The sequence below is a fragment of the Mchenga conophoros genome, linkage group LG13 (genome assembly GCF_057382185.1).
Source record: "Mchenga conophoros isolate Kocher_MC1m ecotype Shallow Benthic linkage group LG13, M_conophoros_male_GT1.1, whole genome shotgun sequence".
Lineage (NCBI taxonomy): Eukaryota > Metazoa > Chordata > Actinopteri > Cichliformes > Cichlidae > Mchenga > Mchenga conophoros.
In genome coordinates this window covers 14,297,330-14,324,779 of record NC_140538.1, presented here as the reverse complement: position 1 = coordinate 14,324,779, position 27,450 = coordinate 14,297,330, and the positions used below count along the sequence as shown (strand labels likewise).

Sequence of the window (27,450 nt, the reverse complement as noted above, 5' to 3'; positions counted from 1 at the left end):
AAAAATATGCCTGGCAGGAGATTGCTGCAGTTTTTCTCCATTTATGGTTAGATACAAATGCAACATGTAATTCCTGCATGATAAAAAAGCCTTTAAAAATAATGAAGAAAATCATACGTACTTTAGAGAAACTAGTTGGTGTAATATACAGATATAGATATATATATATATCTATATATGTATGCCGGGGTGGAAGCTTGTCCCTCCCATTTTTTTTTTCAGTGCAGTCCAGTCCATTCAAAATGCTTGGTCAAGTTTTCTTCCATTCCTTTTGAGAATAGACAGCCGCTGTGACAAGAGGAGCCGAGGGAGTTCAGGAGATCAGAGGCAAAGCAGCAGTTTCCTCTCTTCTGGGAAACCAGATGACCTTCTTCAAAGTGATAATGTAAACAGCTATCCAACAACGGCTGGAATCGTGGGAGTTTGAAATAAAACGTGAAGAATTCTGCTGCAGGATAAGTGTAGAGACAGCAATCAATGTAAGTTGTGTTCATTTACTTTTTCCTTTTTTTTTTTTTTTTTACCTTTTTATCCATGAGAGCAGGCATTTACTAGAGCTAAGATCAAAGCAAATAAGTTACATGGCAGGATGATTTTTTTTTAATTATTTTTTTTCTATGCAAGCTTTGAAGCTTTTGGAAAGGAAAGTGTATGTTTTTAGTACACTAATAACAGATAAAGGACACCTTATGGCCCAGGAGAATGGGATTTCTTACAGCAACAGATTGTGATACATCCTTTGTGGAGTGATTTTTTTGTAAAAACCATATGAAATTTCAGTTACAGCAAACCTGTAAATAGTTTCTGAGTTGCTGCTTTTTACAGAGAGACTGTGTTGCATCTCTATTTACTGCTTTTTCTAGATTTAACATGGTAGTCGTCTGTCACTGCCTAACTGGCCTGTTTGCTGCGGCAGGGTTACCTCCAGCTGCAGAGGCTTCAAACAGATGTTTTCAATTAGCATCACTCTCCAGAAACATTACTCCGAACAAGCATTTGTTGACTTTAGATGTGGAGCTAGGGCAGCACGGGATTTCATAATGTGTGTGCCTGGTGATGCGAGTTATAGACGGCCATAAAACCCAAAAGCAGGTCATGACCCAAACCCTATCAACCATGCAATCAATTGTTCCTGTTGCCGTTTACACTTAGACACAGTTTTCATTTTATGACGTTTTCACGTTAGATTAAGTTTTACGCTGTCATCATCTCCTTGCTAAATTAATTTGATAATAAATGGCTTTTACTGCACTGCATGTAGGTACTTTGTCAGTTTATAGTAAATGTCAGGTTTTTGCACAAATGTGAGAGGTTTATGGAAAATTTACCACATTACCACCTCATTTTTTCGTAGTTGTGATTTGAATGTGACAACATGCAAGGATCTGTTAGCCAGGCCACCACCTCAGCCTCAATTAAAGTGAACCACACAAAACCGCTAGATCTCCAACATGGAGGCCATCCAAAGACAACCGCAGTAGGGACTACAGCCAGCTCTTCCCCTTAGGTAAACAAAGTCTGTCTCTTTCCATAGTGCTGCGACGTGTGTGTGTTTGAATATGTCTCCGGCAGTGTGTGATCATGCGTGTGCCGACGCAGTTCTACACGTAAATGCAGCGAAGGCACCGATCCAACTATAACAATGTAAATTGTTTCAGGTTCAAAGTGCGCTCTGTTGTTGCCACCCACCCTGCTGAGTGGGAGTAGCACGACCAATTTTAGCAAGACGTGGAGTGATATATATTTATGTGAAGTTACCAAAACAATGGCATTGTTTTGTAGTAGAAATTTTAAAGAAAATTTAAAAGGTTTCCTCTCCAAAACGTCTGTGTCTGAGTTTTTCTACAAACTAAGGTGTATTTTATTTATCAGAAAGATGTCAGTAGGAATGTTCTTGTTTCTATTTGGGACCTTTCATTTGATCAAAGTTTAAAGGACCTTGTTTAAAGGAATATGTTTTAGAAACTGACCATTTAAAGAAGTCACTGACATAAAGAAGGCTCTGATGAGTCTCTCAGCTTAAAAAATGTGAATTAAATAGAGTGCAGGACACTGGCTATCTTTCTGGCAACCAGTGCAGGTAGTACTCAACCTTTTGCCCTATGACAGCTGGGATAGGCTCCAGCATCCTTGCAACATTGAATTAGATAAGTGAAAGAAAATGAATGAAAGGATGGAGAGAGGGATGGATGGAGTTAATTCAGACAGGCCGTGAAGTCAAGTAGTAGCAGAACTCATTAATCCCTATTTACTGATCTCAGTGACAGCCCATATCAATGCATCTAGTTGGCAAATCTCAAAGAGCACCTGCTTTACTTTGCCTGTAGATGTTTCCCATCTGTAAGCCACTTTGCAACCCACTTTCATCCCATCTCCTCCTCTTCATGTTGTATCTGATTTAATGCCATGTGCAGTGGTCATAAAACAGAGCCATACCATGCAAATAGACAAAACTGAAAGAAATTAGACACAAATAAATTAAAAAAAAAAATTCTTATTCATAATGTCTGCAAAACAGAATCACAAAATAGAAAGGGGGAAATAAGCAAAACTCTCTATAGTGTGTGCCTCTGTGTTCAGAGGCTAAATGTCTGGCTGAGTGAGTGCAACGTAATGGTTACGACTAATATTTCAAACATGTCTGAAAGTCAGAGCTATGATTTAAGTCTTCAAGGTAATCAGCACAGAATGCTTTTGGCTAAAAGAGAAATACAACAGGTCTTTACCCTGTGGCTTAATTATAAAGAAGATCCATCAGTCATGCAGACGGGGTAATCAGGGTTATATTTATGAGATGATTAGTTCGACTCTGTGTATTTCTGTGAAACGGTACAGTTTGTGTCGATTTCTAATCTTTCTTCTTGATGCCATGTTATCTGGCACCCATTCTCTCTTTCCCTTACTAATTTTGCCTCACACAGCATAAGCATTGGTTACCAAGGCAACCATGCTTGCAAGGACCTGAAATAAAGTTGACATCTCTCTCTCTCTCGATCGAAATTAGTCATCATGATAATGTTCAGTGCTAAATACTAGCAGTTTCTGACTGCTAAGGAAAAAGAAAACACTGATGATGACTTGAAAAAATAAGGAAGGAATGCTCTAAAAAATAGCACAGCAGTTGCATTATGGGAAATGTATTATCTCATATTTTTGGCATTTGATATACAGAAACTCGAGATATTTTTACCTCATGTTGATCTAACTGTTTGGAAGAATTTTACAGGCATTAATTATTAAATTTTTAATCAACATATTAGTCATTTATTAATCATAAATCAGACTTCATTGATGAATTTGGTTTGAATAATTGCTTGCACACTTAAACACTCAGCATTCAAACTATATATATATATATATATATATATATATATATATAATTTCACAATAGCAGAAATTGTTCTTTGTTGTGTAATAAGTAGTTTCTTACCTTTTCTGTCATCTATAGGAAACTATTTAAACTACAACTCTACGTGATGCCTATACTGAACAATCTCCATGCTGTGTTACGTACCTGTTAAAGAACAGAGATCCCTCTGTCAGCTTTTCCCTACAGAGAAAAGAGATAAAGCACTAGCACTGGTGTGATCATAACCCCCCAAGAAACCCATCAAGGGCAGAGATAAAAGATAAATCCACAGGTCAAAAGGTGGCTACACACATCCCAACACGCTGTGCCTTCCACAGGGCCAGATATCTTTCTTAAGTTCAACCATGACATGACACTGATCACCATTCCCTGTGCCTATGTCTCCCGGGTTTTACTTTGGGTTTACTCCAGTTCACACGCTGGTCCCTCATCTAGCATGACACCCTGAAAGCTTTCGCCTACTCTTCTCTAAGCCTTTAGAAAAGAAAGTCAGCTGTGACTTTTTGGTGTCATGCTTTGCAGTTTTTCTTGAGTTTATTGTTCACTCTGAAATGGAGTTTGCTGTGTTTGCTTTACTTTCTGAGTTTTATTTTATTTTTCACTTTTCACCACACAGTTAGTGGTTATAACTTAACTCTAACTATACCAAATCTCACCAATATGTTCTGCAGGAATGGTTTTACTTAGAGCAACAATTCTGCATCGGTATTTATATTGCATCTCTTTGATTAATCTTATAAGGAATTATACGATTATTTCCCAGAGTTTTACTCTACTGTAGGCTACATGCTTTCATTTGATCTATCCAGGCAGTATTTGTGTGTCTGATTTCAATGTCACATCCAGCAGAGCAGTAGTAGGTTTTTGACAAGAAAAAGGTGGGATTCCAGTAGCGGACATCAGTATCCTCAACAGTAATCTGTATGAATGAGTCGTCAAGTAATAACACCTGACATTTGGTGAGTTGCTTTCAGGATAGGCTGGCCTCACTGAAAAGTTTAAATAGCCAGCAAGAATGTGGTGCTTGGAAGGTGGGAGGATGTTGTGCGCAGACATTTAAGCTTGCTTGTGGTTTCTGGTGGGAACCCTGCCAGTAACAGGGAGGCAGGGTTCCGAGCGGAGGGGGGAGTTTAGGGGGTCACGCTGCTCCAGAGTGAGAAAGTTCTGCTTTTCATTACATCAACCCATATGTCCACATATCTGCCCCGCCTCCAAGACTCCACTGTGTTTCCTGCAATTGTTGTGTCAGTCAGTGATCTAATCCTTCTCTCTCTTACATCTCAAAATCAAGATTTTGGTACGAGTGTGCCCGATTGTGCGTGAATAAAAGCGGTAATACATCTGTGGGCTGACGGAAGCCGTACTGAGAAAATTGGAAATTCCAGACTTGCATTCATTTAACAAGGAGTGCATTTGAATATTGCTACACTACAGCTCGTAGAGGGTGACCAGCAAAGCAGAAAAGAGTAGAGAGGTGGCTGCTCTTTTTAACACAAATCTGCACAGCCTTGCATTCAGTTGTACTTTGATCTTATTCCTTATTTCTGTTGAGAGAACCATCTTATTTCACTTAAAGAAAAGCAGCGTGTCTAAAAGAACCTTGCACAACAATGTGGCCGTTCAAAAAATATGATTTGTGCAGCCAGCACATTAAGTGGTGGTCTTTTTTTACTTTACAAGTGAAGTGGGCATGCTGTGCTTGTGAATTCGGGAAAAGTAAGTGTGATGTGAATAAAATAATGAGAATTGTTATAGTTTCTCGTCTTTGAGACACTTTATGAATTGCTTTCTGTAAGCAAATATGCTATATTGTGGAAAACTTTTTTTTTTTTTGGGGGGGGGGGGGCACTTATTCTGGCTTTGAAATATTCTGTTTTTGTATGATTGAGGCATACAGCTTTGATGTAAACCTCCTCGGAGCTGCAGTTGGATCACAGGCGTCTCAGTTATTTATGATATGAAGTGGCAGGAGTTAATGAATCACACACTGAGAGACAGAGAGCAGGAGAGAAGAGTAATTTAAAAAACACACACAGACACACAAACTTTACTTCAAATCCTCACCAAAAATTATTGCAAGCCTGTAAGATATTCCCTGGGGGGGATTTTAAGAATAAGGTTTATTAAGTAATATTACAGGAAAGCTACAGTGTGGTTGTGAAAAACTAAGCTCTGAGTGGCCATGCTTTTGTCCCGCTCAATACAAACGCTCTAGTGGGTGGATAAGTGAAGTCACATGGTCACTTTTCCTCTTTCCCACACCAACACACCCACACCCTCCTCCATGCAGCCAATCTTCACTCTTCAACTCACTACTTACCCGCAGCGGGCAGCCTGCTGCTTCGTCTGGATACTGTAGCAGCACAAGTTGCAAGCCTGTTTTCCCCCAAAACCATGCATCCGAACTGGGAATAATATCCGCGTGGCTCACCTTTATCCACGTTTCAGGAGATATTCGACGTCACGTCGCCCGGAGGTAGTTAGGAGAACTTTGCTTCAGGTAATTTTCAACTTGCAGTAACAGTTTTACTTTTGGGTTCATGTGCTCGCTTTGATTTTTTTTCTTCTTCAGCTCGTACCTCTAGCTTTGGCTAATACATCCCCCTCTGCGTTACTTTTCGTTGCAGTAACGGTTAAAAGTTGTAATTTGATGCCACGCATCGAGTGGTTGATTACAGGCTGCCATGAAAACAGCTGTGAGAGTGTTATTTCTGCTTTAGTGGAGTGAAATTGTTGCGTTTCCCGGCCTAATGTGAAGTAGACCTAGCTGTATCTCCCTCCACCCCCACATCAGGTAACACTGCAGCATCAAAGGCGCACGCTGCTTTTCAAAATATCTCATTTGCATGAGGCGACCAGGGCCGGCTGTAGCCTTTGGATTCGGTGCCCCTCGCCCCCCCCCCCCCTCTTTTTTTTTAACAAAAAAAATGTTTTGGTTGAACGGCCTGCTCTTTTCTCCCAAAACAGCTAAGATTATTATAATTAATTATAAACTCAAATCTACTGCCTGTCTTTACAAAAATGTTTAATTAGTAGATTCATTATTTTAGACTTAACTACGTCTGTGTGCATTTCCAATGCTTCTGGGCTATTTGCTGTCATATTTCAAGTTAGTTACTTTATCAATAGTAAAGTTGCATCCTATGTAGTTATTGGAACTGTCAATAATGATGACTTAAATGTAGGCGGGTACATGACAAGAATGTTTAAATAAAGCTGTTTGACTGTTTTTGATTTGAATAAACCAGTCACATTTGTATTAACAGTAAAATAAAAATGTCTGGAAGGCAGATGTCAACAGTTGATTGAACAGTAAAGCCGGGGCTCTCTGTGTGACACCTCATTTGTTTGAGGTTAGGAAAAACAGATTTATTTAGTTATTTACGTGTCTTTTAAACAAACAAAGATACCACTGTGGTGTAAATTTGCCTGCAACTTTCTGCCTGTGGGGACACAAGTAGATGCTGTAGGTAACCCTGTGAAAGTTAATAAACTCAGAGGAAAGACAAACACAACTTTAGCTCCTGTTTGTTTTGTTAAATCGAGATTATTGGCAAACCTCTGTAACATCTTACGAACAAGTGCGTGTGCATAACTTTGGAAATTTGTAAGTAGGGCTGGGCGATATGACCCAAAATTCATATCTCGATATTTTTTAGCTGGATGGCGATATAAGATATATATCTCGATATATTTTTTTAAAGCCATAAAGTAAGAACAAAAAGAGAGTTCTTAGTCAAAGCTGTGTCCCAGATGTCACACTGGCACTTTTATTAACATAGAGCAGATGTACATAAAATTTACTCAAAAATAAATTATGAGCATTTATTAAATAATAATGCTCCATAAATAAAAGAAAACAATGTTGTTTTTGTGCATAACAAAAAGCTCACAATTGTGCAGTCAAAATGTAAACTAAAAGACGCTGAGCACAATAACAAAGACAGATTTCACAGCTGCTCTGTTCCCGACTTGTACTGCGTGACTGACAGCCTGGAGTTTGAAATCCGCTTCGCAACCACGTCTCTTAACAGGTGCCATTTATGGTCCTTATACACAGTAGGGTAATATTACGTTGAAGCAGAGTACGTATCACTCCGCGAGGCTCAGCCGTAATGCTCCGACAATCCATCAAGCTGTGCAGCTCCGTAGCTTACTAAAGTCGTACTAAAACATTTTTTGACAGATTGCTGAGCGCTGTGTTCCACATAAAATCGGTTCGCGGCCATCAAGCACAACCAGAATTCATACATAAGGCGCGCTGTCAACTTTTGAGAAAATGAAAGGATTTTAGTCCGTGCAGCCCCTCTGGGCTGCATGGCGTTAGCGTGGTTAGCTCGTTAGCGTGGTTAGCTAGCTAACACGTTGAAGCCGTCCAGCCCCACGCACGGGGCGATGCGCAGTAACTCGTTAACGGAGATTTGCCGTGTCCATCTTGTCGCTTCCTGCAGGTGAAGCGATGGGGGAGGAGGGGGAGTTGTGTTCAGTGAAGGAGAGGCGAGGCCGAGTAACGTTGCGTAAAGACGAAAGTGGACGAAAGAGAGGCAAACTTGCGGCTCCACAAGTATAATTATAACGTAACATAGACTATATCGATATAAAGGATATTGTCACATCTTATATCTCGTATAAAAATATATCGATATTTTTTAAAAACTCGATATATCGCCCAGCTCTATTTCTAAGTATGTAGATTGGTTCTGTTGCTGAAATCTTATCATCTTATCATAAAGTCTTATTATTTAGATTTCGTCCTGTCGACGAAAAAGGCTGTTCACCGATATCATTCTTTTCATAAACAAGGAGCTTTAAGGCTTCCTCTAATTTGGCCTGAGATTAGTTTGGGCAGTTTGGATTGTAGGGATGCTATCATGCACTGGTTACATGGATGGTTACCTCATGATGTCAGCCGCTGTTTATTCCATCATCTTGTCAACAGTTCAGGGGATGGAGTTTGTGTTATTGTAGTTAAAAGACTGTTTTTGTTAATAAACTTGTTGCTGTAATCATGATTTAACCCAAAAAAAAAGAAAAAGAAAAGAAAGCCTGGCGTGCCAGTTCCCCCCTGATATTATGCACCCTAGGCAACCACCTAAGCCCTTCATGCCTGGCTCTGCTGCTGGCCATGCTTTATAGCTTCTTGATGAACAGAAGAGTTGAAGCTGTTGCTACTTTCCTCTCACAGTGTATAAATTGGCCTCAGTCTGTGTGGAGAGGAAGGAGATGTTGAAGTTTGGTGCTGAAACCCACTAAGTAACAGAAAACTGGAAATACTGCCTTTCAGTTGTATTTGTCTGCCAACCCGTAAGGCTGCAGTTTATATCCATGTCTGTCCGGACTTATACAACATTCGTTGTGAAGAATCTGAAAGAATCCACAATGGTGTCACCAATTTAATATCAAACCAAATGTGAAATAGTCACAATGTTGTCTGTTCTTTAGACATGGTGTTGAATAATTGTCTCTGTTAAAAATGCTAATGACACAGTGAAGATGACCTAACTTAACCAAAAACTCCTTTTATCCCTGCACCGCAGCATTTCGCGCCTTTCAGGTTGTTGCGTGCTGTGTCAACCTGACGTGTAGTTACATTTCTCGGGCTGTGCACGTCAGGTTACGTAGAAGGTTACGGCGAACAGTTAAAAGGAGATCCCGGTAACAACACAAGTTACCGAGTGATTTCCTGCTGAAATGAAATTCATGCCTAAGGCTTAGAATAACTTGATGGTTAGATAAACTGTCGTTTCTGTCAGCAAACAATAAAACAGTGTTTACCTAAGTGTGAATCAATGGATTGTAAACAATCTGTAAGTATTATTTAGCTGTTTAACAGTAAAGTTGCAACAAATATTTCTAAAACTTTGGTAAGTACTGTTTTGTTATGCAAACGAATGACCAGTTGACATAAACATTATTACCGTAATTGTCGGGCTGTAAGCCGCTACTTTTTGCACAAGCTTTGAACCCTGCGGCTTTTAGTCAGGTGCGGCTTTTCTATGGATTGTCCATGATTTTTGTGATATCATAAGACGATTTGTTTTGTTTGTTCCGCTGTTGTACGGCACTACGTTGCCTGGCGGAAGGATCGGGGTTCAAGAGTGGTATGTTAGTCACATGTCCGTCCGCCAGGCAACGTAGTGCCGTACGAACTAGCGCGAAAAACAAACTTCAAAGTAGCGCTACGCATTCAGCGGGAGGCGTGGATGACGAGCGGCGATAAACTTGCGAAAAGCAAGTTATGCCCAACTCCACCGGTGGATTCTGACAGCGTGGAAAAGTGCGAAAACATCCACGATCACCAACGGATTTTGAAGGGCTGGACTGCTGCATGATGGAGAGGAGGACACCGCCACGGCCCTTCTGAGGGTGTTCGACTCTGACACTGACAACGAGGATTTCTTTGGTTTTGAAAGTGACAACGAAGGAGAGAAGCGGAGAGTGGATGACGAAGCCATCCTGAGCCTGTTCGTATCCGACACTGGAGAAGAGGACTTTGGTGGTTTTAGTGCGCAGGAAGAAGAGAAAGATGGTGAATGACTGACTTTTCTTCTTGTTAAAGCCGTGTCACTGCACCTGAGCCTAAAAGGTAGTCCGAATCTATTTTTCTGGTGTGCTGTAGGTTACTGTTATGTACTACATGTGCAAATATAACTTGTTTTTCAAAATATTAATAAAAGGGGTGTGTCTCCAAACAGCCATCTCTTTCCTGACAATTCCCTTTGTGCATATTCTCTTACATATGATAAGTCAACATTGAAACACCTGCGGCTTTTAGTCAGGTGCGGCTAATGTATGTACAAAACAGGATTTTCCCCTGATTTTAGCTTGTGCGGCTAATATTCAGGTGCGCTTTGTAGTCCGGGAAATACGGTAATCATTTACTGTTGGCAGTGATTATTACAAAGTGTTGCCAGTGTTCTCTGATAAAACATAATATACCGCTGAGGAATGATAGAGACAGAAATGTGTTGGTTCTGTGCGTGTTTGTGGGGAAAAGTAAGTAAAATGTACTGATCGCAATAAAACAAAAATGCTATTATATTCACAGTAGCTGTGACTAACTTGTCATTTTTTCAAAGCACCAGCTTTTGTCCTTTCCAAGCAGCACCAGTCACATAACAATAATCACCTCTCTTTTATCTCCTTCTCTGTAATTACATTAGTCACTATTGAACCCATCCAGCATCTTTTCTGTTAAAACAACATCAGTTGCCTTGACAGCCTGAATGCGAAATGAGCTGTGATGTTTTCTCCTTTCTTCCAGAGGAAGAGTGGGAGGCCTTGCGGTGAGGATATGAGTTTGGTGGATGTGAGGCAGACGGTGGGGTCTCTGACCCTGGCCTTGTCCAGCAACGACTCCAAGGAGCGCTACTTTGACCGCGTGGATGAGAGCGACCCTGAGTATCTCCGGAGCAAGAATATGTCACCGGACCTGAGGCAGGACTTTAACATGATGGAGCAGAAGAAGAGGGTCACCCAGATCCTGCAGAGTCCAGTATGTAGCAAGAGGCTTCATACAAATAGCCTCCTACACACAAGCTTTCACTGTGTATGAGTAATAAACAGAGCTTTAAACCCCAGAGAGATACACTCTACCCTTTACTCAATGCTGATTGTAGTGCATGTATTTTTTACTTGTTTATGTGCACATCATTTAATATACTGCATTCTATTTTAATATGGGTTAGCTTTAGCTTACAGAATTAAGTGTAAATGGTTCTACCATTGTTACTGTCCAGATTATTAATATTATTATTATCATCATTACTTTACAAAGGGGGTTAGTGTTAGTCTGCTTCTTTTTCTGTGTATCAGTGACTCATTTTTAAAGTTAAACTACACTTGGAGGCATTTTTCACTATTTTCCTTAAAATCCTAATTGTAGCACTTCTTGTTGTCCTTAAGCCTGTGTCAGTTTATTAGGTACATTTCAGTTAAGTTAATAATAAGACAGCACAGCAAAAACTCAGCCTAAATAATGTAGAGATTCACCCTAGGATATAATTTGCATCATTTAGAGATCTGTTCTATTATGCGATCTGCTCTCGTTGACAAAAGACAGAATAATATAAACACCAGTGCATATAATACACAGTACTGCTTCAGTAAAAAATTGATAAAATGGAGAGCAAATGGAGGAGACAGCACACAGTCAGTGTAAGTACAGGGATGTGAAATAAGTACACACCAATGAAGTGCATGGAAATAAGACGAGCCCACACTCATCTGTGATTGCATAACCCACCAAACAAGTGGAGCTCATCACATCACCATGGGAACCGTGGTCGGATGAAGCAGAATGCCTGAGCTTAGTTGCAGCTCAGGAGAAAATGATGTCGTTTCAAGATTCACAGGCTACACTTGACGCAGAAATTGATGGTCAAGTTTAATGCCAGCTCCTTCTTCTAGTGAACCCCCTTTTCACAGATGTACACAAAGAGCTTTTTTTTAGTGGTCTGGTGATTTGTGTATAGTTGTTATAAGGAGCATCTGAAAGCTCGCTGTGCTTCCCCACACATCCTGTGAAGGTGTTGGAAGTAGGACAAAGATAGGCTGCGTGTACATGAGTTGCTAGGTTTTAGCTTCTTTGTACCACATCTCCTACTATAAAAAAGTTTTATTTGGTTTTGTTTGCAGGTGTTTAAAGATGAATTAGAAGGTCTGATTCAGGACCAGCTGACTAAGGGCAACAACCCTACAGGTCTCATGGCACTGAGGCAGATTGCTGACCTGGTCATGGCCAGCACCACGGGAGGGGCAGGCCCCTTGACTGCTCCCATCAGTGAGTGGCCTCGTGTGCTCGTGTGTGCGTCTGAATGTATCCATTTATGTCCCTTTCGGCCTGTTTGTCATTCAACGTGTATCCTGCGTCAGTGTGCATCAGCCAGACTGAATATCTTCATTGTTGGAGGCTGAATTCCCCAACTCCTGTGACACTCAACAACCCTGAAACAGCATAAAATGCTCAATAGTGCTTTTATTAAGTAACTCTCATGACCAGTCTGAGTAATCAAGTATAGCAGTTTGCAGTGTTCATTATACTGGCCTGACCTTTTACCCCTGTGTTTCAGTGGGAGGTCACAGAGCTGACACTGGGAAGTTATAGTTTTAGACAGTTTAATGATCAAAACTGTAAATGTTTGGAAAATGTAAGAACATGCTTTGAAGAGTTGAGGCAGACCTGCGCCTTTAAAAAGCCAAAGTGGCTATAAAAGTTAATGCCCTGTATCATTAATGGCCTTATATGGTATTACATCCCCAAAATACCCTCAGATACACTTTGGGAATTCTGAGTAGGGCCCTTTTTTCAATCTTCAGCTGAGGAGACTCATGTTCCCCGGGATGTTTGACTTTACATACTGTGGAAACAAATCATGTAAACATGCTTGTACATTTTTCGGATGCACTGCAATGTACAGATGATGTTATGTGCTGTGGCAGGCATCGGGATGGTGACCCCAGTCAATGACTTGTATGGCGTAGAGTCTCCCTCCTTTGCCAAAGGGGAGAAACAGAGTCGCTGCAAGCTGGCCAGCCTCTACAGGCTCGTTGACCTCTTCAGCTGGGCTCGCTTTACAAGCTCCTACATTACTGTGAGTACAACTTCACAATCATGCTCCAGTGCACACCTGCTTATGTATGCAGCACGAGGTTTGTGTTTCTTTATGTGTGCTCCTTGTTCTCTGGCACCTGGAAGGCTTAAAGGGGAATACCACTTTATTTTCAGAAACTATATATTATTTATGGCATAGAAAAGTAAGGTTTGTGAATATGAAGCAAGAATTCACAACCATACATCTGATGTACACCTTGGAGAACATCAGAATGTTAGGTTCTGATATTCCCCAAAGACAAAGCAAAGACAGACACATTTTTGAGTTTTTCTAAGTTAAAAAAAAAGCTTTTGTCTGTGGTTCAGAGTTTCTTTACCCTTGACTTGGGAAAATGTGTCTTCCTTCTCTTAGACAGTGTTAACCCCTATTGAAAAGAAAAAAAAAACATTGTAAATGTAGAGATTTCATTCCTCATGGCAGCAGCAGTGGTGGTTGTTTTTTTTTTTTACTCAGACAAATGTTTAAAAATGCTGCCTCAAAGCTTTTACATCAGTTAATTTATATTAAAGGATAGTCACAGGATATGCAGTGTATAAAGCCTCCGTCACATGGGCCTGGTCACCAGTGGACAATGCTTTTCCAACCATCAGTTGCTAGGAAAAAATGTGTATTCCCCAACGGTTTGGAAAAGGCTGCTGAGGTTTGCTGGCAGTAGGTAGGTGAGACTGGTTGCAAAGAGTCGTATGGTGCTACATAAAAAAACCATTGTCACCTATAGTTTGTATGGAAGATGATGATTTGACTGCCCCGCCACTCAGTGAGCAGTGGCGAAACCGAAAAGTGTGATAAATACAAAGGTGAAGCACCCTCTGTGTGACTGATTTCACCCAGTAACAGCCAGCAAGCACTTACCAACCAGCTGGGGAATACACATTCTTACCTGGCAACTTGAGGTTGCCAAGCGGTCAATGATTTGTATCACCTGGGTCTGTGTGAGTGAGGCTTTATCTCTCACTGCTAACATTTATCTGCAAAACAAAACCAAAGCAATTTTTAAGCATTTTCTGCCAGTGAGTTTGAAATATTCCAAAGAGTAATGAAACCAGAAAGGGCAGCCACATTGATGCTACATGAAGATACATGTAGACTATATAAAAACAGACATAGCTCTTTTTGGGACTCTTGTTCTGAAGCCCCTGTTTTGCATTTAAGCCACTGTCCTCTTGATTTTTGTACATCAAACTTGAGCTTTTCGCCACTTTACTCATGTGTTCATTTTGTCATAGGTACGTGTCAGTAAAGAGCAGGACCACATTCTCATCAGTCCACGAGGTCTTTCTTTTGCTGAAGTGACGGCAGCAAATTTGGTAAGGAAAGTAGTTGAGTGTGTTATTTTTAGTTGGGAATATAGTTTTAGTACTACAGATGGCAGTTTATTTGGCCAATTCTGATTCCCATTTATTTGTAATACCAGTTTCTGTTGATTTCGATTTTCTTTCTGAGAACTAACTAAAAGCATATACAGACAAAAAAGTAACTTTTCATTAACGCCAAATATTATTTTCATGATTAAAAGAAATGATTAAACTTTACAATTTTCCTCAAACTATAAGTTTCAGGATCTTATTTAGAACAAGTGAAAATAAAGTGCTTTGCTACTGGAAAGCGGGACAAATAGTTAACTGAAAATTAGTTGCTGCTCACTCACCTTTACCATATACATATTTTGCCTTCCAAACAAAAGCAGTTGCATCAGCTTCATATAACAAAACAAACATCCGGTACTTAAATCGTTTCTAGTATTCCAGTATTTTATTGTAGGATCTCTACCTTAAAATATAAAACGTCTTGAGGCAACTGCAGTAAAACTGTACTGAATTAGCAGGATATTGACTATTTTCTTTTGTTCACTTATCTCCATTTTCCTCACGAATGCTTTGATCTGTTGCTCACGCCAGGCTGAGATCTGATTAGCTTTAGCTTTAGCCACTTGGCCTTTGTTAGCTTCTTTAAAATGTCCATGTTCAGCTGGGTGAAAATGATTTAAGTGCCTCATTAAGACCAACCGTGGTTTATTTTGGTGAACCTTGTGTCTTCACTCACAGTGATGTGTTTCCACACTAACATCATTTTAGTGTGTGGCTGTGAGTGTGCTGCATGTTGTATATGCATGAAACGGACCAGTTTGTAATTGAACATATGGTAGGCTGACCGGCTTTTCACTGGTCAATACGTACATCTCTATTTACGACATGTACCTGGCAACAGATGTGAATTAATAATGATTGGACTGAATGTAAAGTACACAAAATCATTCTGCAGTCACAAGAAAGGGCATTCACACACTCCTCCTGCAGCTGACAGGTGAACAGGTACCACCCCAATAATGTGACCAGCCGTAAAGTTTTACAAAATGATTTTAAGCAGATACACAGACGCTTTAAACATCAGAAATCACACAGTTAACAACAGCATAAAATCTGTGTTTGTGTTCTGTTATGACCGGAAGGGTCAGTCAGCTGTAAATTTACATTATTGCCAGTTGGCTCGTTCTCTTTCATGCAGTGGTCTTACACTTCCTGACAGCTGACGCACTCTAAAAGCATACGTTTTTCCTTAATGTTAGCTTTTGGTTTTTGCAGTTGTCATTCTAAAAATGAAAAATCGTCAAGAGCTCAGATCCTAATAGGATTTTTATTTGATTTACTTAAAGTAAACCAGTGTTAAATGAAGTCAAGTTCATTAAAAATGAATCCGAAACCAGTCGCAGTCTTGGGGAAATTTGTTAATTTAATTAACTGTTTGATTTTGAGACAATGGCATATCAAAGAAAGGATATGAAAAGTATCCGACACACAAGTGTGGTTCTGTGCTGTTTGCTGTCATCCACCTCACACTGTTTCACTGCTCGACAGGTTACAGAAGTAGTCATATTGCCCCCGCAAAAATAAAGGAAAGAAAAACAACACTGCATATTCTATATACTATTAAAAGAAATGCACTTCTAAGGAGAAGAAAACATTCTGCTAGACCTTAAGCATGCACATAATGTGTACTTGTAATTAACAATTGTAAACATGACCTTGTTTAGACACAAACTCCACAGGGTACCTTTAATGGTTCAGTCACGCTGCAGGCAATTATTACCTTAAGGTTTATAGTGTTATTAAAAAAAAGCAAACCAGAGTTGGGTATTCTTTTAAAGTACTACGCCTACAACTACTGCTGACAATACTAAACAGCCAGCTCCCATTTCTCACAAATCTCTGCTTGTTGTTTGTTTGTTTTCTCCAATATTTAGGTGAAGGTCAACATAATTGGTGAGGTTGTAGACCAGGGTTCTACTGATCTGGGCATCGACCAGTTTGGATTTGCTCCCCATTCTGCCATTTATTCAATGCGCCCTGATGTGAGATGCATCATCCATGCACACACCGCAGTTACAGCCGCTGTAAGTACGCTCGGGGCAAATATTAAATGAGCTTCATTTTAATCAAAGCTGCTGCTAAATACTACTTTGGTATCACACGAAGAAGGCTGAGTTAAAGGCAGCCCCCTGCATGTCTAGTTATTTTAGATGCTGGCAGTCTGTAATGCAGTTTCTGTTTTCTCTCTCTCTTTTTTCTTTTTTTTCTTTTTTTTTTTTTAACCATTTTCTTTGAAGCTTTGCTATAAAATGCACAGCACATGATGTGTGCACCATTTTAATTGTGCCCGACAGCGAAAAAGGCGCCTCTGTTTATGCTGGTGTGTCACACGCTTAGTTGTTTTTATCCCATGCTAACAGGTGTCCTCGATGAAATGTGGAATCTTGCCCATTTCCCAAGAGGCTTTGCTTCTGGGAGACGTGAGGTGCTTTGGTTACCATGGCAGCCTGGATGATAAAGAGACAAAGGTGGAGTTTCAGAAAGCTTTGGGCCCGACTGCCAAGGTACTGTCAAAGCAAGGCACTCCATTAGTGGCAAGCTCACGTTCACGTGGGACAGAGTGGGCTTATTATGTTGTACTGTATGCACATGTGCTGGGGGTATTTGTACCACTGGTTGGTAACTGTAAATAGCTGAGTACACTAGAATATTTAGTTTGTTTAGATATGGAGTGTAGGTACAACAAATAGTCTTAAGCAGTTTGTTTAGCGTGTTTACCCATTTTAATAATAAATAAATAAAATAATAAAAATTAATAAATATTAGAACCACCTATTTAGGGACTACTCTGACATTTAAAGTAAAGTTAGATGAGACGATACCGCTCTCATGTCTGCCACGCAATCATTGCAAGCAGATGAGCAAATTTAAAGAGGTAGAGGCTGCTTAAACCAGCTGATCTAAGATTGTTCTAGGGCTCCCAGCCCAGAAATAGTCTGGTCTACCAAAGTGTTTTTCCTTGAAGCCTGCTTATTTATTCTTTTTTTCACCCCCAGTGGTAGTCCCATATATTTAGACTATGCTGAAAACTACAGCTCTGTGACTCATTTTTATTTATTTCTTTATTTTGGATCTCTGATAGCTGAAGAATGCTGCATATCACTGCCATTTTTTTCACCCACCATCTAGAGTTAGGCAGTTTTATAAATATATCACCAAATGTTAAATCATTACTCAAAAACAACACAAACTGAATCGTCACCACCAGCTTCTTAATGTGCTGAACAATGACTACAAAGAGAGAAAGTTAGAAATGCTTTAATATCCTTGTCTGTACCAGATGGCATCCCTGGATTGCCACAATATTAGTGTGAAATGTAATGCTGAGAGCAATATTTGACTTGGGTCGACCAGCTAAGCAGCAGTCACAACATATTAATACTGCAGATATCTCATATATTAGTAACAAAAGATCCATAATGTGCATGAACGTAAACTCTAAAAGTGCAAAAAGAAGCTTTAATAGGCAGATTTGTTACTGTTGGACAGAACGAGGCTACTGTACTGCAGTCGTTATTTTATTTTAGCTGTAGCCTTGTATGGAACAGACAAATGTGAGAATGTCATTGAGCTTCTGGTCTAATAAATGCGTTCTTAAAAGAAATGTCTAATTAAACTTTTAATCATAGCCATATATTTTTCATTAATGCACATTCAGGATGTACTAATGTGGCAGTTTGTGTTTTTCAGCTGATGATCCTGAGGAATCACGGGCTTCTGGCTTTGGGAGAAACAGTAGAAGAAGCTTTCCACTATATGTACCACTCACAGCTCGCCTGTGAGATCCAGGTATAAAAATCGTTATTCTTGATCCTACCTGCCCTTGGTAATGGAGTGTAATTGCGCCATTCCGGTCAAAGCAATTGGTTAACTTCGATGTGGCCTTTCTTCACACTTCATAAGTCAGTTTTATGCGTGTGAGTCACTGATATTATTTTCCAGCTTTTATTTGTTGAAATGTTTTTCCCCTCTGTCTACAAATGAGTCAGACACATAAAACAGAGCAGTGCCTGAAATGGAGGCAAAGCTAATATCAAGCGTGCTGCTTGCTTGAGTAAAGCTGATTCAAATATGTGTCAGTGATCTCTGTTTACAGACAGGTGGAACCCTGCAGTGTTCCTGAAACACTCCTGTTGCTTTGTGCAAGAGATCCTTTTGCAGCGATTTTTTTGTTTTCTCGACTGTGTTGGTTTTTCCGTCGTTTTTGACGTGTTCAGAGTTCACCTCACTTGCAATTGTTTAATTATATAATTCTATGATGGATTGTTTTGAAATTAAAATGATGTGTCTCAGAAAAGAAAGTTTTAGAATTAATCTCCAATTTTTATGAGTGAAATCCTCAGTAACTGCACCAAATGCCAAGTGAAAATTGTATTAACACAATCTTCGATGGTACAAATGGCTTTGTTTAGGTGAACGCTATGAGATGTTCAGGCGGCGCGGACAACCTCGTTCTCCTGGACAGGGATAAGTTTAAGCCCCTGACCCAGGGAGTGGCCGCTGCCGGTGTCGTCATAGACAACGAGGTCAAGTGGAAAATAGGCGAGGCAGAGTTCGAGTCTCTTATGAGGATGCTAGACAACCTGGTGAGTGAACCCTGACCTGTGCCTTTTACCCACGATGCTTTGAGTTTCCTGTCTCACATGCTTCCTCGGGAAGTTGCTGACTAGAGGACACAATGAAACTTCATGTGTTTTTTTGTTTATCTAATCTTAAATTGATTTTTTTGTAATTGGCTCATATTGTTTTATGATATTTGCAGATTTCATTTCCTAATATTCAGGATACTGTTGTTCTAGCTGTGAGAACAGAACTCCTTCTGCTGGGCTTTGTAAAAGCATACACCCTGATTTTTATTTTATTTTTTTTAAGCCTCGCTGATAATGCCCAGGCCCTGACATGTTTTGTGGACACAGAAGATGTCAGACTGTCTGCTCGAGTCGCCTTCCTGCTAACAGCTCCGGCTGGAACAGACTGCAGCTGTGTTAGCTCTGTGTGATCAGAGATCGCCCACCCTCTCAAACATAGCTTCCAGATGGTGAGCCGTGCTGCGGGCAGTTACAGCCACACGGACCACACAGCCACTTAGTGCAATAACTCCCGTGTACTCAATTTGGAAATAGGATTTGGCATTTTCTTCCAGACTGTTGAGTATACCACAGGGCGAAAATGCCAGCGCAGTCGTTGCAACTGGACGCCTGACCTTCCCTGACAGAGGGTGGAGTTTGATTGTTGCCGTGTCAGAGATGATTCCCAAACAAAGACAACAAAAAAGCTGAGCTGCGCTAAAGGTCACAGCTAATGATGAAGGAATGGTATCTGACAGAAGGTGATTTAGAAATTGCATTGCATGGTTTTAAAAACGATTTAAAAAGAAAAATGCTCAAAGGAAAGACTTCTCTAAACCAAGCAATGAGATGGAAAGGTGAAACAGATTAGGGGTGTGGATGAGGAGTTGGCCTTTTAAAGTACCTGCTTAATTAAAAATATCCTCCTATCTGTCCGTTCACCTTTTCATTATATTAGATTCTGTCACACATGTTGGCAATAGTTACTGTAGCTCTTGCACTCCTTTGTACAGTTTGTGCAGAAATTTATGATGATGAATGCTACGACTGATACGCCCTGAATTGTATTTGTTTACTGTGTTTCAGTCACACTTAAAGCATTTTGAAACTGAGCTTTAGTTTCCACTGAACGGCTCTGTGAAAAATGGCTTGCTGGCACTGCGACGATCAAAGCTCAATGCAGAGGGGATTTTTATTTTTTTTGTGGCAAACTTGTCAAATTGCCTGTGCAGAAATGCCAGTTTTGATTGTTTTTAATGTAGCGTTACACTGCTTTTCTTCAGACCACACTTTTCTACATACTGCAAGGACCCATCACTAGTTTTCTAGTTGTCTCTCTCCGTCTTTGATGTATTGTTAACAACACACTCCTTCAAACCAAAGTTGTGTCTTCTCCCTTTCAAACTGGAGGCGTCTGCAAAAATGCTGTTTGTATATATTGCGTTTAAATATTTAAAAGTATTGTGTAAGTGGATTCTGGGTGGCCTGTGAATCATTTGAATTGTGGGGGGTTTGGAGTTTTGGGTTAATATTTCTTATTTATCCCATGAGCAGAGAAGAATAGTGCAAAATATTTCAAAGACTAACTTCTGGCAAAGGGAAACTCTCGGTGCGTGTGCCGCAATAATATTTTCTCCTTGTGTAACGTGCTAGGGATACAGAACGGGCCATTCTTACCGGAACCCCATTGTCCGTGAAAAACCCCGGTCTAAGAACGACGTCGAAATCCCCGCCACAGTGTCGGCTATGCCGCCAGAAGACTGTGAGCTTGGCCTGCGGAGCCCCTTCAAGTTTATGGCGCAGAAACAACAGAGAGAAAGGACCCGGTGGCTTAATTCACCCAACAGCTACTTGAAGGTCAATGTTCCTGAACAGTCACCCAGCGGGGACGTGAGCCCGAGGACAAAAACCATGGTGTGTTGATTTTATTGTCAAAGTGTAAGAGGAAATGAAACGATTTGATCCTATCGGCTTTGGTGTCCTGAGCAAGCTCGTCTTTTGAGGTGCCCATTTTTATCTGTGTTAGCCTGCCCTCTTGTGGCAAGTTTTTTAAATGCACTTTTTTATATTCTGAATTCTTGCTATTAATCTATGTGTGTGTTTGCTTCATTTAAATTCTCTCAGTGGATGAAGTCCTCGCAGCCAGGCTACAGCGTTGGCACCCCAATAAAGATTGAAGACCCTAACCAGTTTGTCCCACTCAACACTGACCCCACTGAGGTTTTGGATAAGAGGAACCGGGTCAGTTGAAAAATGATCACATTTTCCACAAGATTGGTCCCAGATGTTACAAACCTGGGCGGTAGAAATGCACAAAGATTGGAACAGCTACACTGTCATTTGAATGTCAGTCATAGCATCTAATAACCAAAATCCTAAAGCTGAGATTCCTTTGTTGAATATGTTTGTTCAGATAAAAGAGCAACACAGAGGTGACCAGATGACCCCGGGACCTAAATCTCAGTTACTGGCAGGCATTGTTGTGGACACCATACCAGGACCAGTAAGTTTATGTATCATTTGTAAAAAAAAAAAAATTGCAACATTAGCAGCCGGATTTCATGATGCAGTGTGTGTTATGGTATTTTAGTGTGTTTTGCATTTGCCTAAGCACGTCTGAAAATAACGCACAACTCAACCCACATACTAAATTGCTGCTCAACTCATGAAGACATTTTTCTTACAAATGTGTCTTTCCAACGGACGGGATTTATTGCTAACAATCATTGTTAAAACAAAGATAATTAACTAAACACAAATTTGTGGCCTTGGAGTGAAGTCCATATACAAGGTCTAACATTAGATTATAGCTTGTTGTTTACACACCTATGTTTCTTAAACCGTTCAGTTACGAGTTGGTGATCCAGGAATTTTGAATCAGTCATCTCTCCACAAATTAGTATCAGGTGTAGTTCCCCTGGTCTTACTTAGTTTAAACAGTGTTTCAGACTGCAACACACACAGCAGCATTGTTCATCAGGATCATGTGACACGACTAAAACAAGAGTTGTTCAGGAATGGTTTGAGGAATTTGAGTCCATTGATCTACAGATCTTTCAGCTTTGGAGGCTGATAAATGTCAAGATTACAAAAAAAATATGTAGCCAAAAAGCCCGAACACACAGAAGTAAAAGCATAGCACACTAAAATATTCTGTCTGTCGTGTTTATTGAAATTTGAAAAAGGTCACACATTCTTGTAGATTTTGATTGCGGAGGTTAACGCAGTGTTTACATTTATTTCCTTATGAAAGCAACCAAAAATGCAAATATAAAGAGGAACTAGATTTTTAATTATGTAGATTGTGCCAATTAAACACATGTAGCAACAGTCATGATCCTTCCATAAATCCTAATTGGAACACCTTCACAAAAAGACTGTGATTATTTGTTATTTTATTTTGTAAGTAAATAAAATATAATGCAAAGAAAGTTTCTAGCTATAAACATGCAAAGAATTTGAAGATTTTACCATCTATGGTATGCGATAGGATTAAAAGATTCAGGAAATCCACAGAAATCTCTGCATGCTAGCAGCAGTGCTGAAAGCCAGTAATAAATCATATCTTGATCTTTACATCCTCAGGCAGTAGTTGTGTAGTGGAAACGAGTGCACGGGCTTAGGAGCACATCAGAAAACCACTCCGTTGCATTCAGAAATGGAAGCTGAATGGAGTTGGTGCAACTTGCTCATGTGAAGGCACCATTAATAATGAATGATATTTGGGTTTTAGAGCAACATGTACTGCTATCCAGATGCTGCATTTGGTTTTTTTTTTGTTTCATAAGGGACGCCTTTCCTTATTTAAGCAAGAGATTTCTGTGCGTGTGATATCAGCGTGGCTCCATCATGAAAGGGTCTGGGTGCTAAACAGCCATGTCTGCAGTTCAGTCGGTTACCAGTTGAACATTTGTCACTTAACGAAAAAACAAAGTAGAAAAAAGAAGTCCTTCTATATTGGAGCAGCTGAAATCCTTCACCATGTAAGAAGGGGGGTGGGGGGAGGTGTTGTGCTTTGATAACTGTACAACAATTTATGTCAGAGCTCAAATGTTTACAGACGGTTTTAAAAGAAGAGGTGATGCAACACTGTGGTAAACATTCCCCTGACCCATTTTTGCTTTTAAGAAAAGGAGTTACCATTATTACATTTATAAAGCCCCAATATATTAAAATAAATAAATAAAACAAACAAAAGTTTTTACTTTCAACATTTGACATTCAACAAACTGTTTCAACCTTTTGGAAATAATATTGTGCATCAGCTGACTGCAACGGCATCTTATGTTTTCCCGTGTCTTTAGGCTTTCATCATTGAGGATGAAGAACAGACCCGCTCTCTTCCTCCCAATCCTTTCAATGATCTCACAGAGAAGGCGCTGGAAGAATACAAGAGCATGGTAGAAAGAAAGCAGCAAGGCCAAGAAGGTACTGTTCCCTATCCTTTATACATTAGTCAGACGCTTTACTGAGTTTGCTGTGGTTATTGTTGCCACACAAGAATTGTGCCATTAGGTTACGCTCAAGGCAGTTAATTAGCGCCAGCTTGTCCTGGGTGGAGGAAAGTTTGTACAGGAGGAAAGTTTCCTACTACTTCCTACTGGTGAGAGATGAGCTGTAGAGACACTCGCCGTGTCAAACTCCTTTTGTCTCATTGTGACTGTAAACAAAGGGAAATCTGTGTATAGGAAGGAAACATCTGTGCATCAAAGTAACTCCTTTGTTATTCTCCATCACAGAAATGCTTTACTATTGGAACATGTGAGCTAAGAAACCTATGGAATAAAGTTGTTAAAATGTGCTTGTGTTCAATACTTTTAGTTTGCATTTTGCATGCTGGCAGCATGAGTGTAGTGAGGTTTTTGGTAGAGTTGGGGATGTAAGTATTTGGTATACATGGTTAAGCAATGCTATGGCATAAACATGTATGGTTGCCAGTGGAACTGGGCCACTAGTGTTTAATGATGATGTAACTGCTGATAGAAGCGGTAGGATGACTTCTGAAGTGTACAGGGCTGAACTCTGCTTAGATTCAGCCAAATGCTGTAAAACTAATCGAAGCGTGCTTCACAGTGCAAATGGATAACGACCCATAGCATACTGCAAAAGCAACCCGAGAGTTTATAAAGGTAAAGAAATGAGATGTTCTTCAATGGCCGAGTCAGCCAGCTGATATAAACTAAATAGGGCGTGCTTTTCAGTTACTGAAGACCAAGCTGAATGCAGAAAGACCCACAAACAAGGAGCAACTGAACGTGGTTGCAGTGAGGCCCTGGCAGAGCATCTCAAGGGAGAAAACACAGGATTTAGTGATGTCCACGAGATCTAGACTTCGGGCAGTCATTGACTGCACACGAGTTTCATCATTGGTTTGTCCAATTATGTTTGACCCGTATTGTGTATAAAAATGATGGCAATTTTCAAACAGTTAATGCAATACTTTAGTTAAACCCCTTGCCTTAAAGATCAAAGTCTGCAATTAAATCACATACTGAATGTTTGAGTTAAAATCCACTCGGGTAGTATACGGAAACAAAATTACAAAGGTTTTGTCAGTGCCTAAATAATTATGGGAATGCTGGGATGCTATCTGGTCAATCTTAACATTGACCAGACAGAAAAAGGACATCTCCTAACCTTTAAGCTTGTGCTACCATAAGATTTTACAAACACTTTTCATGGTAGATATTAGTGGCGTCCCTGCTAATTCCTAACACAGTTGAAAATGATGACCAATCAGGTGCACTGTTCATACCTTTGTATGTGGAAAGAGGGGTAGAGCTAGTTGCTTTTAAAAATACTACAGAGGAAGGATACAAATATTATCTGGGCTAGTAATATGGCGTAATTGTCGTTGAAGGTAAAACCAGTATAACCAGTCATGGTGGTAGAAAACAAAACAAATATTGCAAGATATTTGAGCGGTCCCCAGGGCGTTATCCATCACTAGAAACAGCTGTGGTGATGAGGAAGGAGAGCCCAAACAGAAAAGATAAAGTCATAACAGGTATAATAGCTTACTTTTATAACTGATACGGTCTGATCAAGAAGTCAGTGTGGTTTTCTGCCTCATTGATTCCACAGCCTCAACATCCACACAGTACAATAAAGCCTGGTATTAGATATTTCAAGTTTTCAAACTAAAACTGGGTCGGCAGCATTTCCAAAAGTCTCTCTTTTTGGTTTCCTAAAACGTGGGAATGTTGTGGACATCGAGATGTTGCTAAAGTAAAAGATATTAGTGTAGATGTGCTTTTGATCTTGGCTCTGGATGCATAAAGGGAAGTCTGAAGAGTGCAGTGCTGTTGTCAGTTATACATCCATACCTTCTTTGCTGTAAGATTGCAAAATGTGTGCTGCCGGGGAAAATTTCTACTGATTGATTCCTGGGACATTTGTTCCAACATTCCCGTTCTCCCTCTGAATGAATTGTGTAACCCTGTTAGCTGTTTGTAGAGTGCCGACATCAGCTTGGGATTTTATTTGTTCATATAATAGCCTAAGCTGACTCATACCTGCTTTGTTAGATGACTGACCCCTATGAGCTTCAATCCTTTTACAGAAGATGATGATGCCACTGATGCAGATGAGATGACCACATTTGATGGCTCGACTATCTCCCTCTCCCTCTCTCCCATAATGACGCCAGCTAAACAAGGTAATTAGCAAGTGAATGGGTGTTTCAGTTAGTGAAAAAGGACAAGAAATGCCTCAAATGAAATGGATAATTTAACGTGTTTTTATTCGCATCCCTCTCCGTTGGCTTCATCTCATGACAGACACAATACCCAATGGGAAAGACCACTTGGCAGAGATGGAGGAGGATCTGAGCATCGAGGTATCCAAGCTGAGCGTGAGCACTTCAGAAACGGTGGAAATCTCCATAACAACGAAGGAAAAGACGGGGGAGCCTCAGACCCCGGAGAGCCAAACCAAGTCTCCCAAGAAAAAGAAAAAGAAGTTCCGCACACCTTCATTCTTGAAGAAGAGCAAGAAAAAGAAGGAGGAGAAAGAGAAACTAGAAGCATGAGCGAATGAACCCGAAAAGCAATGAAAACGTCTGAATTGCCTTCCTAATTTTCAGTTTGTTGAAGGGAAGTGAAATAAGCCCCCCAGGACATTGTTGTATTTGAACACCCAGTTCCCCACATTCACAGCTATTATTCAATGTGAAAGTTTTTCAGAGATGTGCCAGTAGATGGTAATGCGGAAGGTTTAATTTCCTGTGAGATTTCATTTGACCACTGAGGGCTCAGCGGAGTTTCATCAAATCAAAATGCAATGCAGGACTGTTTTTGTTTTGGTTCTTTGTTCTCACCCATATTTTTTAACGAGTTTTAGAAATGGGTATCAAAGGAGACGGGGGTGACTCAGAGCCCTGGAGAGCCAAACGCAGGCCAAAGCTTTGAAGTTAATGCATCCGATCGGACGTGTTACATATTTGTGAATTTTTTTTTTTCCCCCCTTTTTGCACAAGTTCATTGTTGAATGTATACTGACAGCTAAGAAAATTGTTTAGCAATTTAAAAAAAATGTAACTTCCATACCAGTAGTGTAACAGCGGCTGAAGATATTCAAATTATATGACGGTTAGACTTATAAGAAGTACGAGTTGTAACTGAACATAGTCATAGTTCTACTACCTTGTAATAATATATGTCGGTTTATATTATAGGTATTAACATTATAGTGTTTGAGAGATGATTTCTTTGTCTATTTACATACTAACTCTTATACTTAACACGCAGTGATTGATAATTCAGTAATAATTCATGTAGTTTTTAACACGTGATATTGTTCCCATGGTTGCTGCTTTATTGTAATTGTGACAAGGAATTGACTGTGACTATCAGAAAGAGCTCAGCAAAGCGAGGATTGCCGCACGTTGTTTAGGAGTAACAAAGAGTGACTTTTTACAGAACTGACGGGGAAATCGCTTCATTGGATGAAAGTGGCACGTCTGCGCTGCAGAAAGTGAAATGAATGTGACGGATGCTGATGGCAGATTTTGGCTAAGTAGCTGGCTGATGGAAAGCTTTTCTTTGTAGCCACTGTTAGTTTGATATAAAGTATATTAGAGGGCCATATATTTACATCCCAGTCAATAATGTGAATGATTTGTTTAAACCCAAAGGGAGTGAATTCTTTGCCTTTGTAAATAGTTTTCTTTTTTCTTTTTTTTGTGAAGTTCTTTTGTTACGCTAAACCAAATGTTAAACAATGAAATATAGAGATGTGACAGTACAATCAAATAACAATATTTTAACACTTCCTCTGTTGTTTTTGGGGGTTTTTACCCACCTTAATTAAGCTCCTTATTTACTGAACATGCAGAGCGCTTTGTGTTTACAAACTGTATTACTTGTGTAATTAGTGTGCTTAATGCTGTTCTTCCTCTGTTGTTTACATTGCTGTTTGTATCACCTTTTTTTTTTTTTTTTTTCTTCAGTCGCCTTGCTTCAAAGTCAGCCTTTTAACAATGCCTTGATTTAATGACCTGATTTAATAAAAGCTGGGATATGTTTCCATAA

General features: G+C 39.9%; 1 protein-coding gene across 2 annotated transcripts; it reads left to right on the top strand.

The window, feature by feature from the left end:
• Positions 1–27,450, top strand: LOC146560973 (gamma-adducin-like). Of its 2 annotated transcripts, none has more exons than XM_085296620.1 (15): positions 1–479; positions 10,635–10,865; positions 12,008–12,152; positions 12,812–12,963; positions 14,211–14,291; positions 16,226–16,375; positions 16,712–16,855; positions 18,042–18,140; positions 18,764–18,937; positions 20,573–20,833; positions 21,044–21,160; positions 21,333–21,422; positions 23,224–23,347; positions 25,482–25,577; positions 25,699–27,450. In XM_085296620.1, the coding sequence occupies exons 2-15, from the start codon at positions 10,665–10,667 to the stop codon at positions 25,947–25,949; spliced, it is 2,085 nt and encodes a 694-aa protein (XP_085152746.1). In that variant the 5' UTR covers positions 1–479; positions 10,635–10,664; the 3' UTR covers positions 25,950–27,450. The 2 variants fall into 2 exon arrangements, with proteins under 2 accessions (XP_085152746.1, XP_085152745.1); XM_085296619.1 differs by lacking the exon at positions 1–479 and adding an exon at positions 5,641–5,870.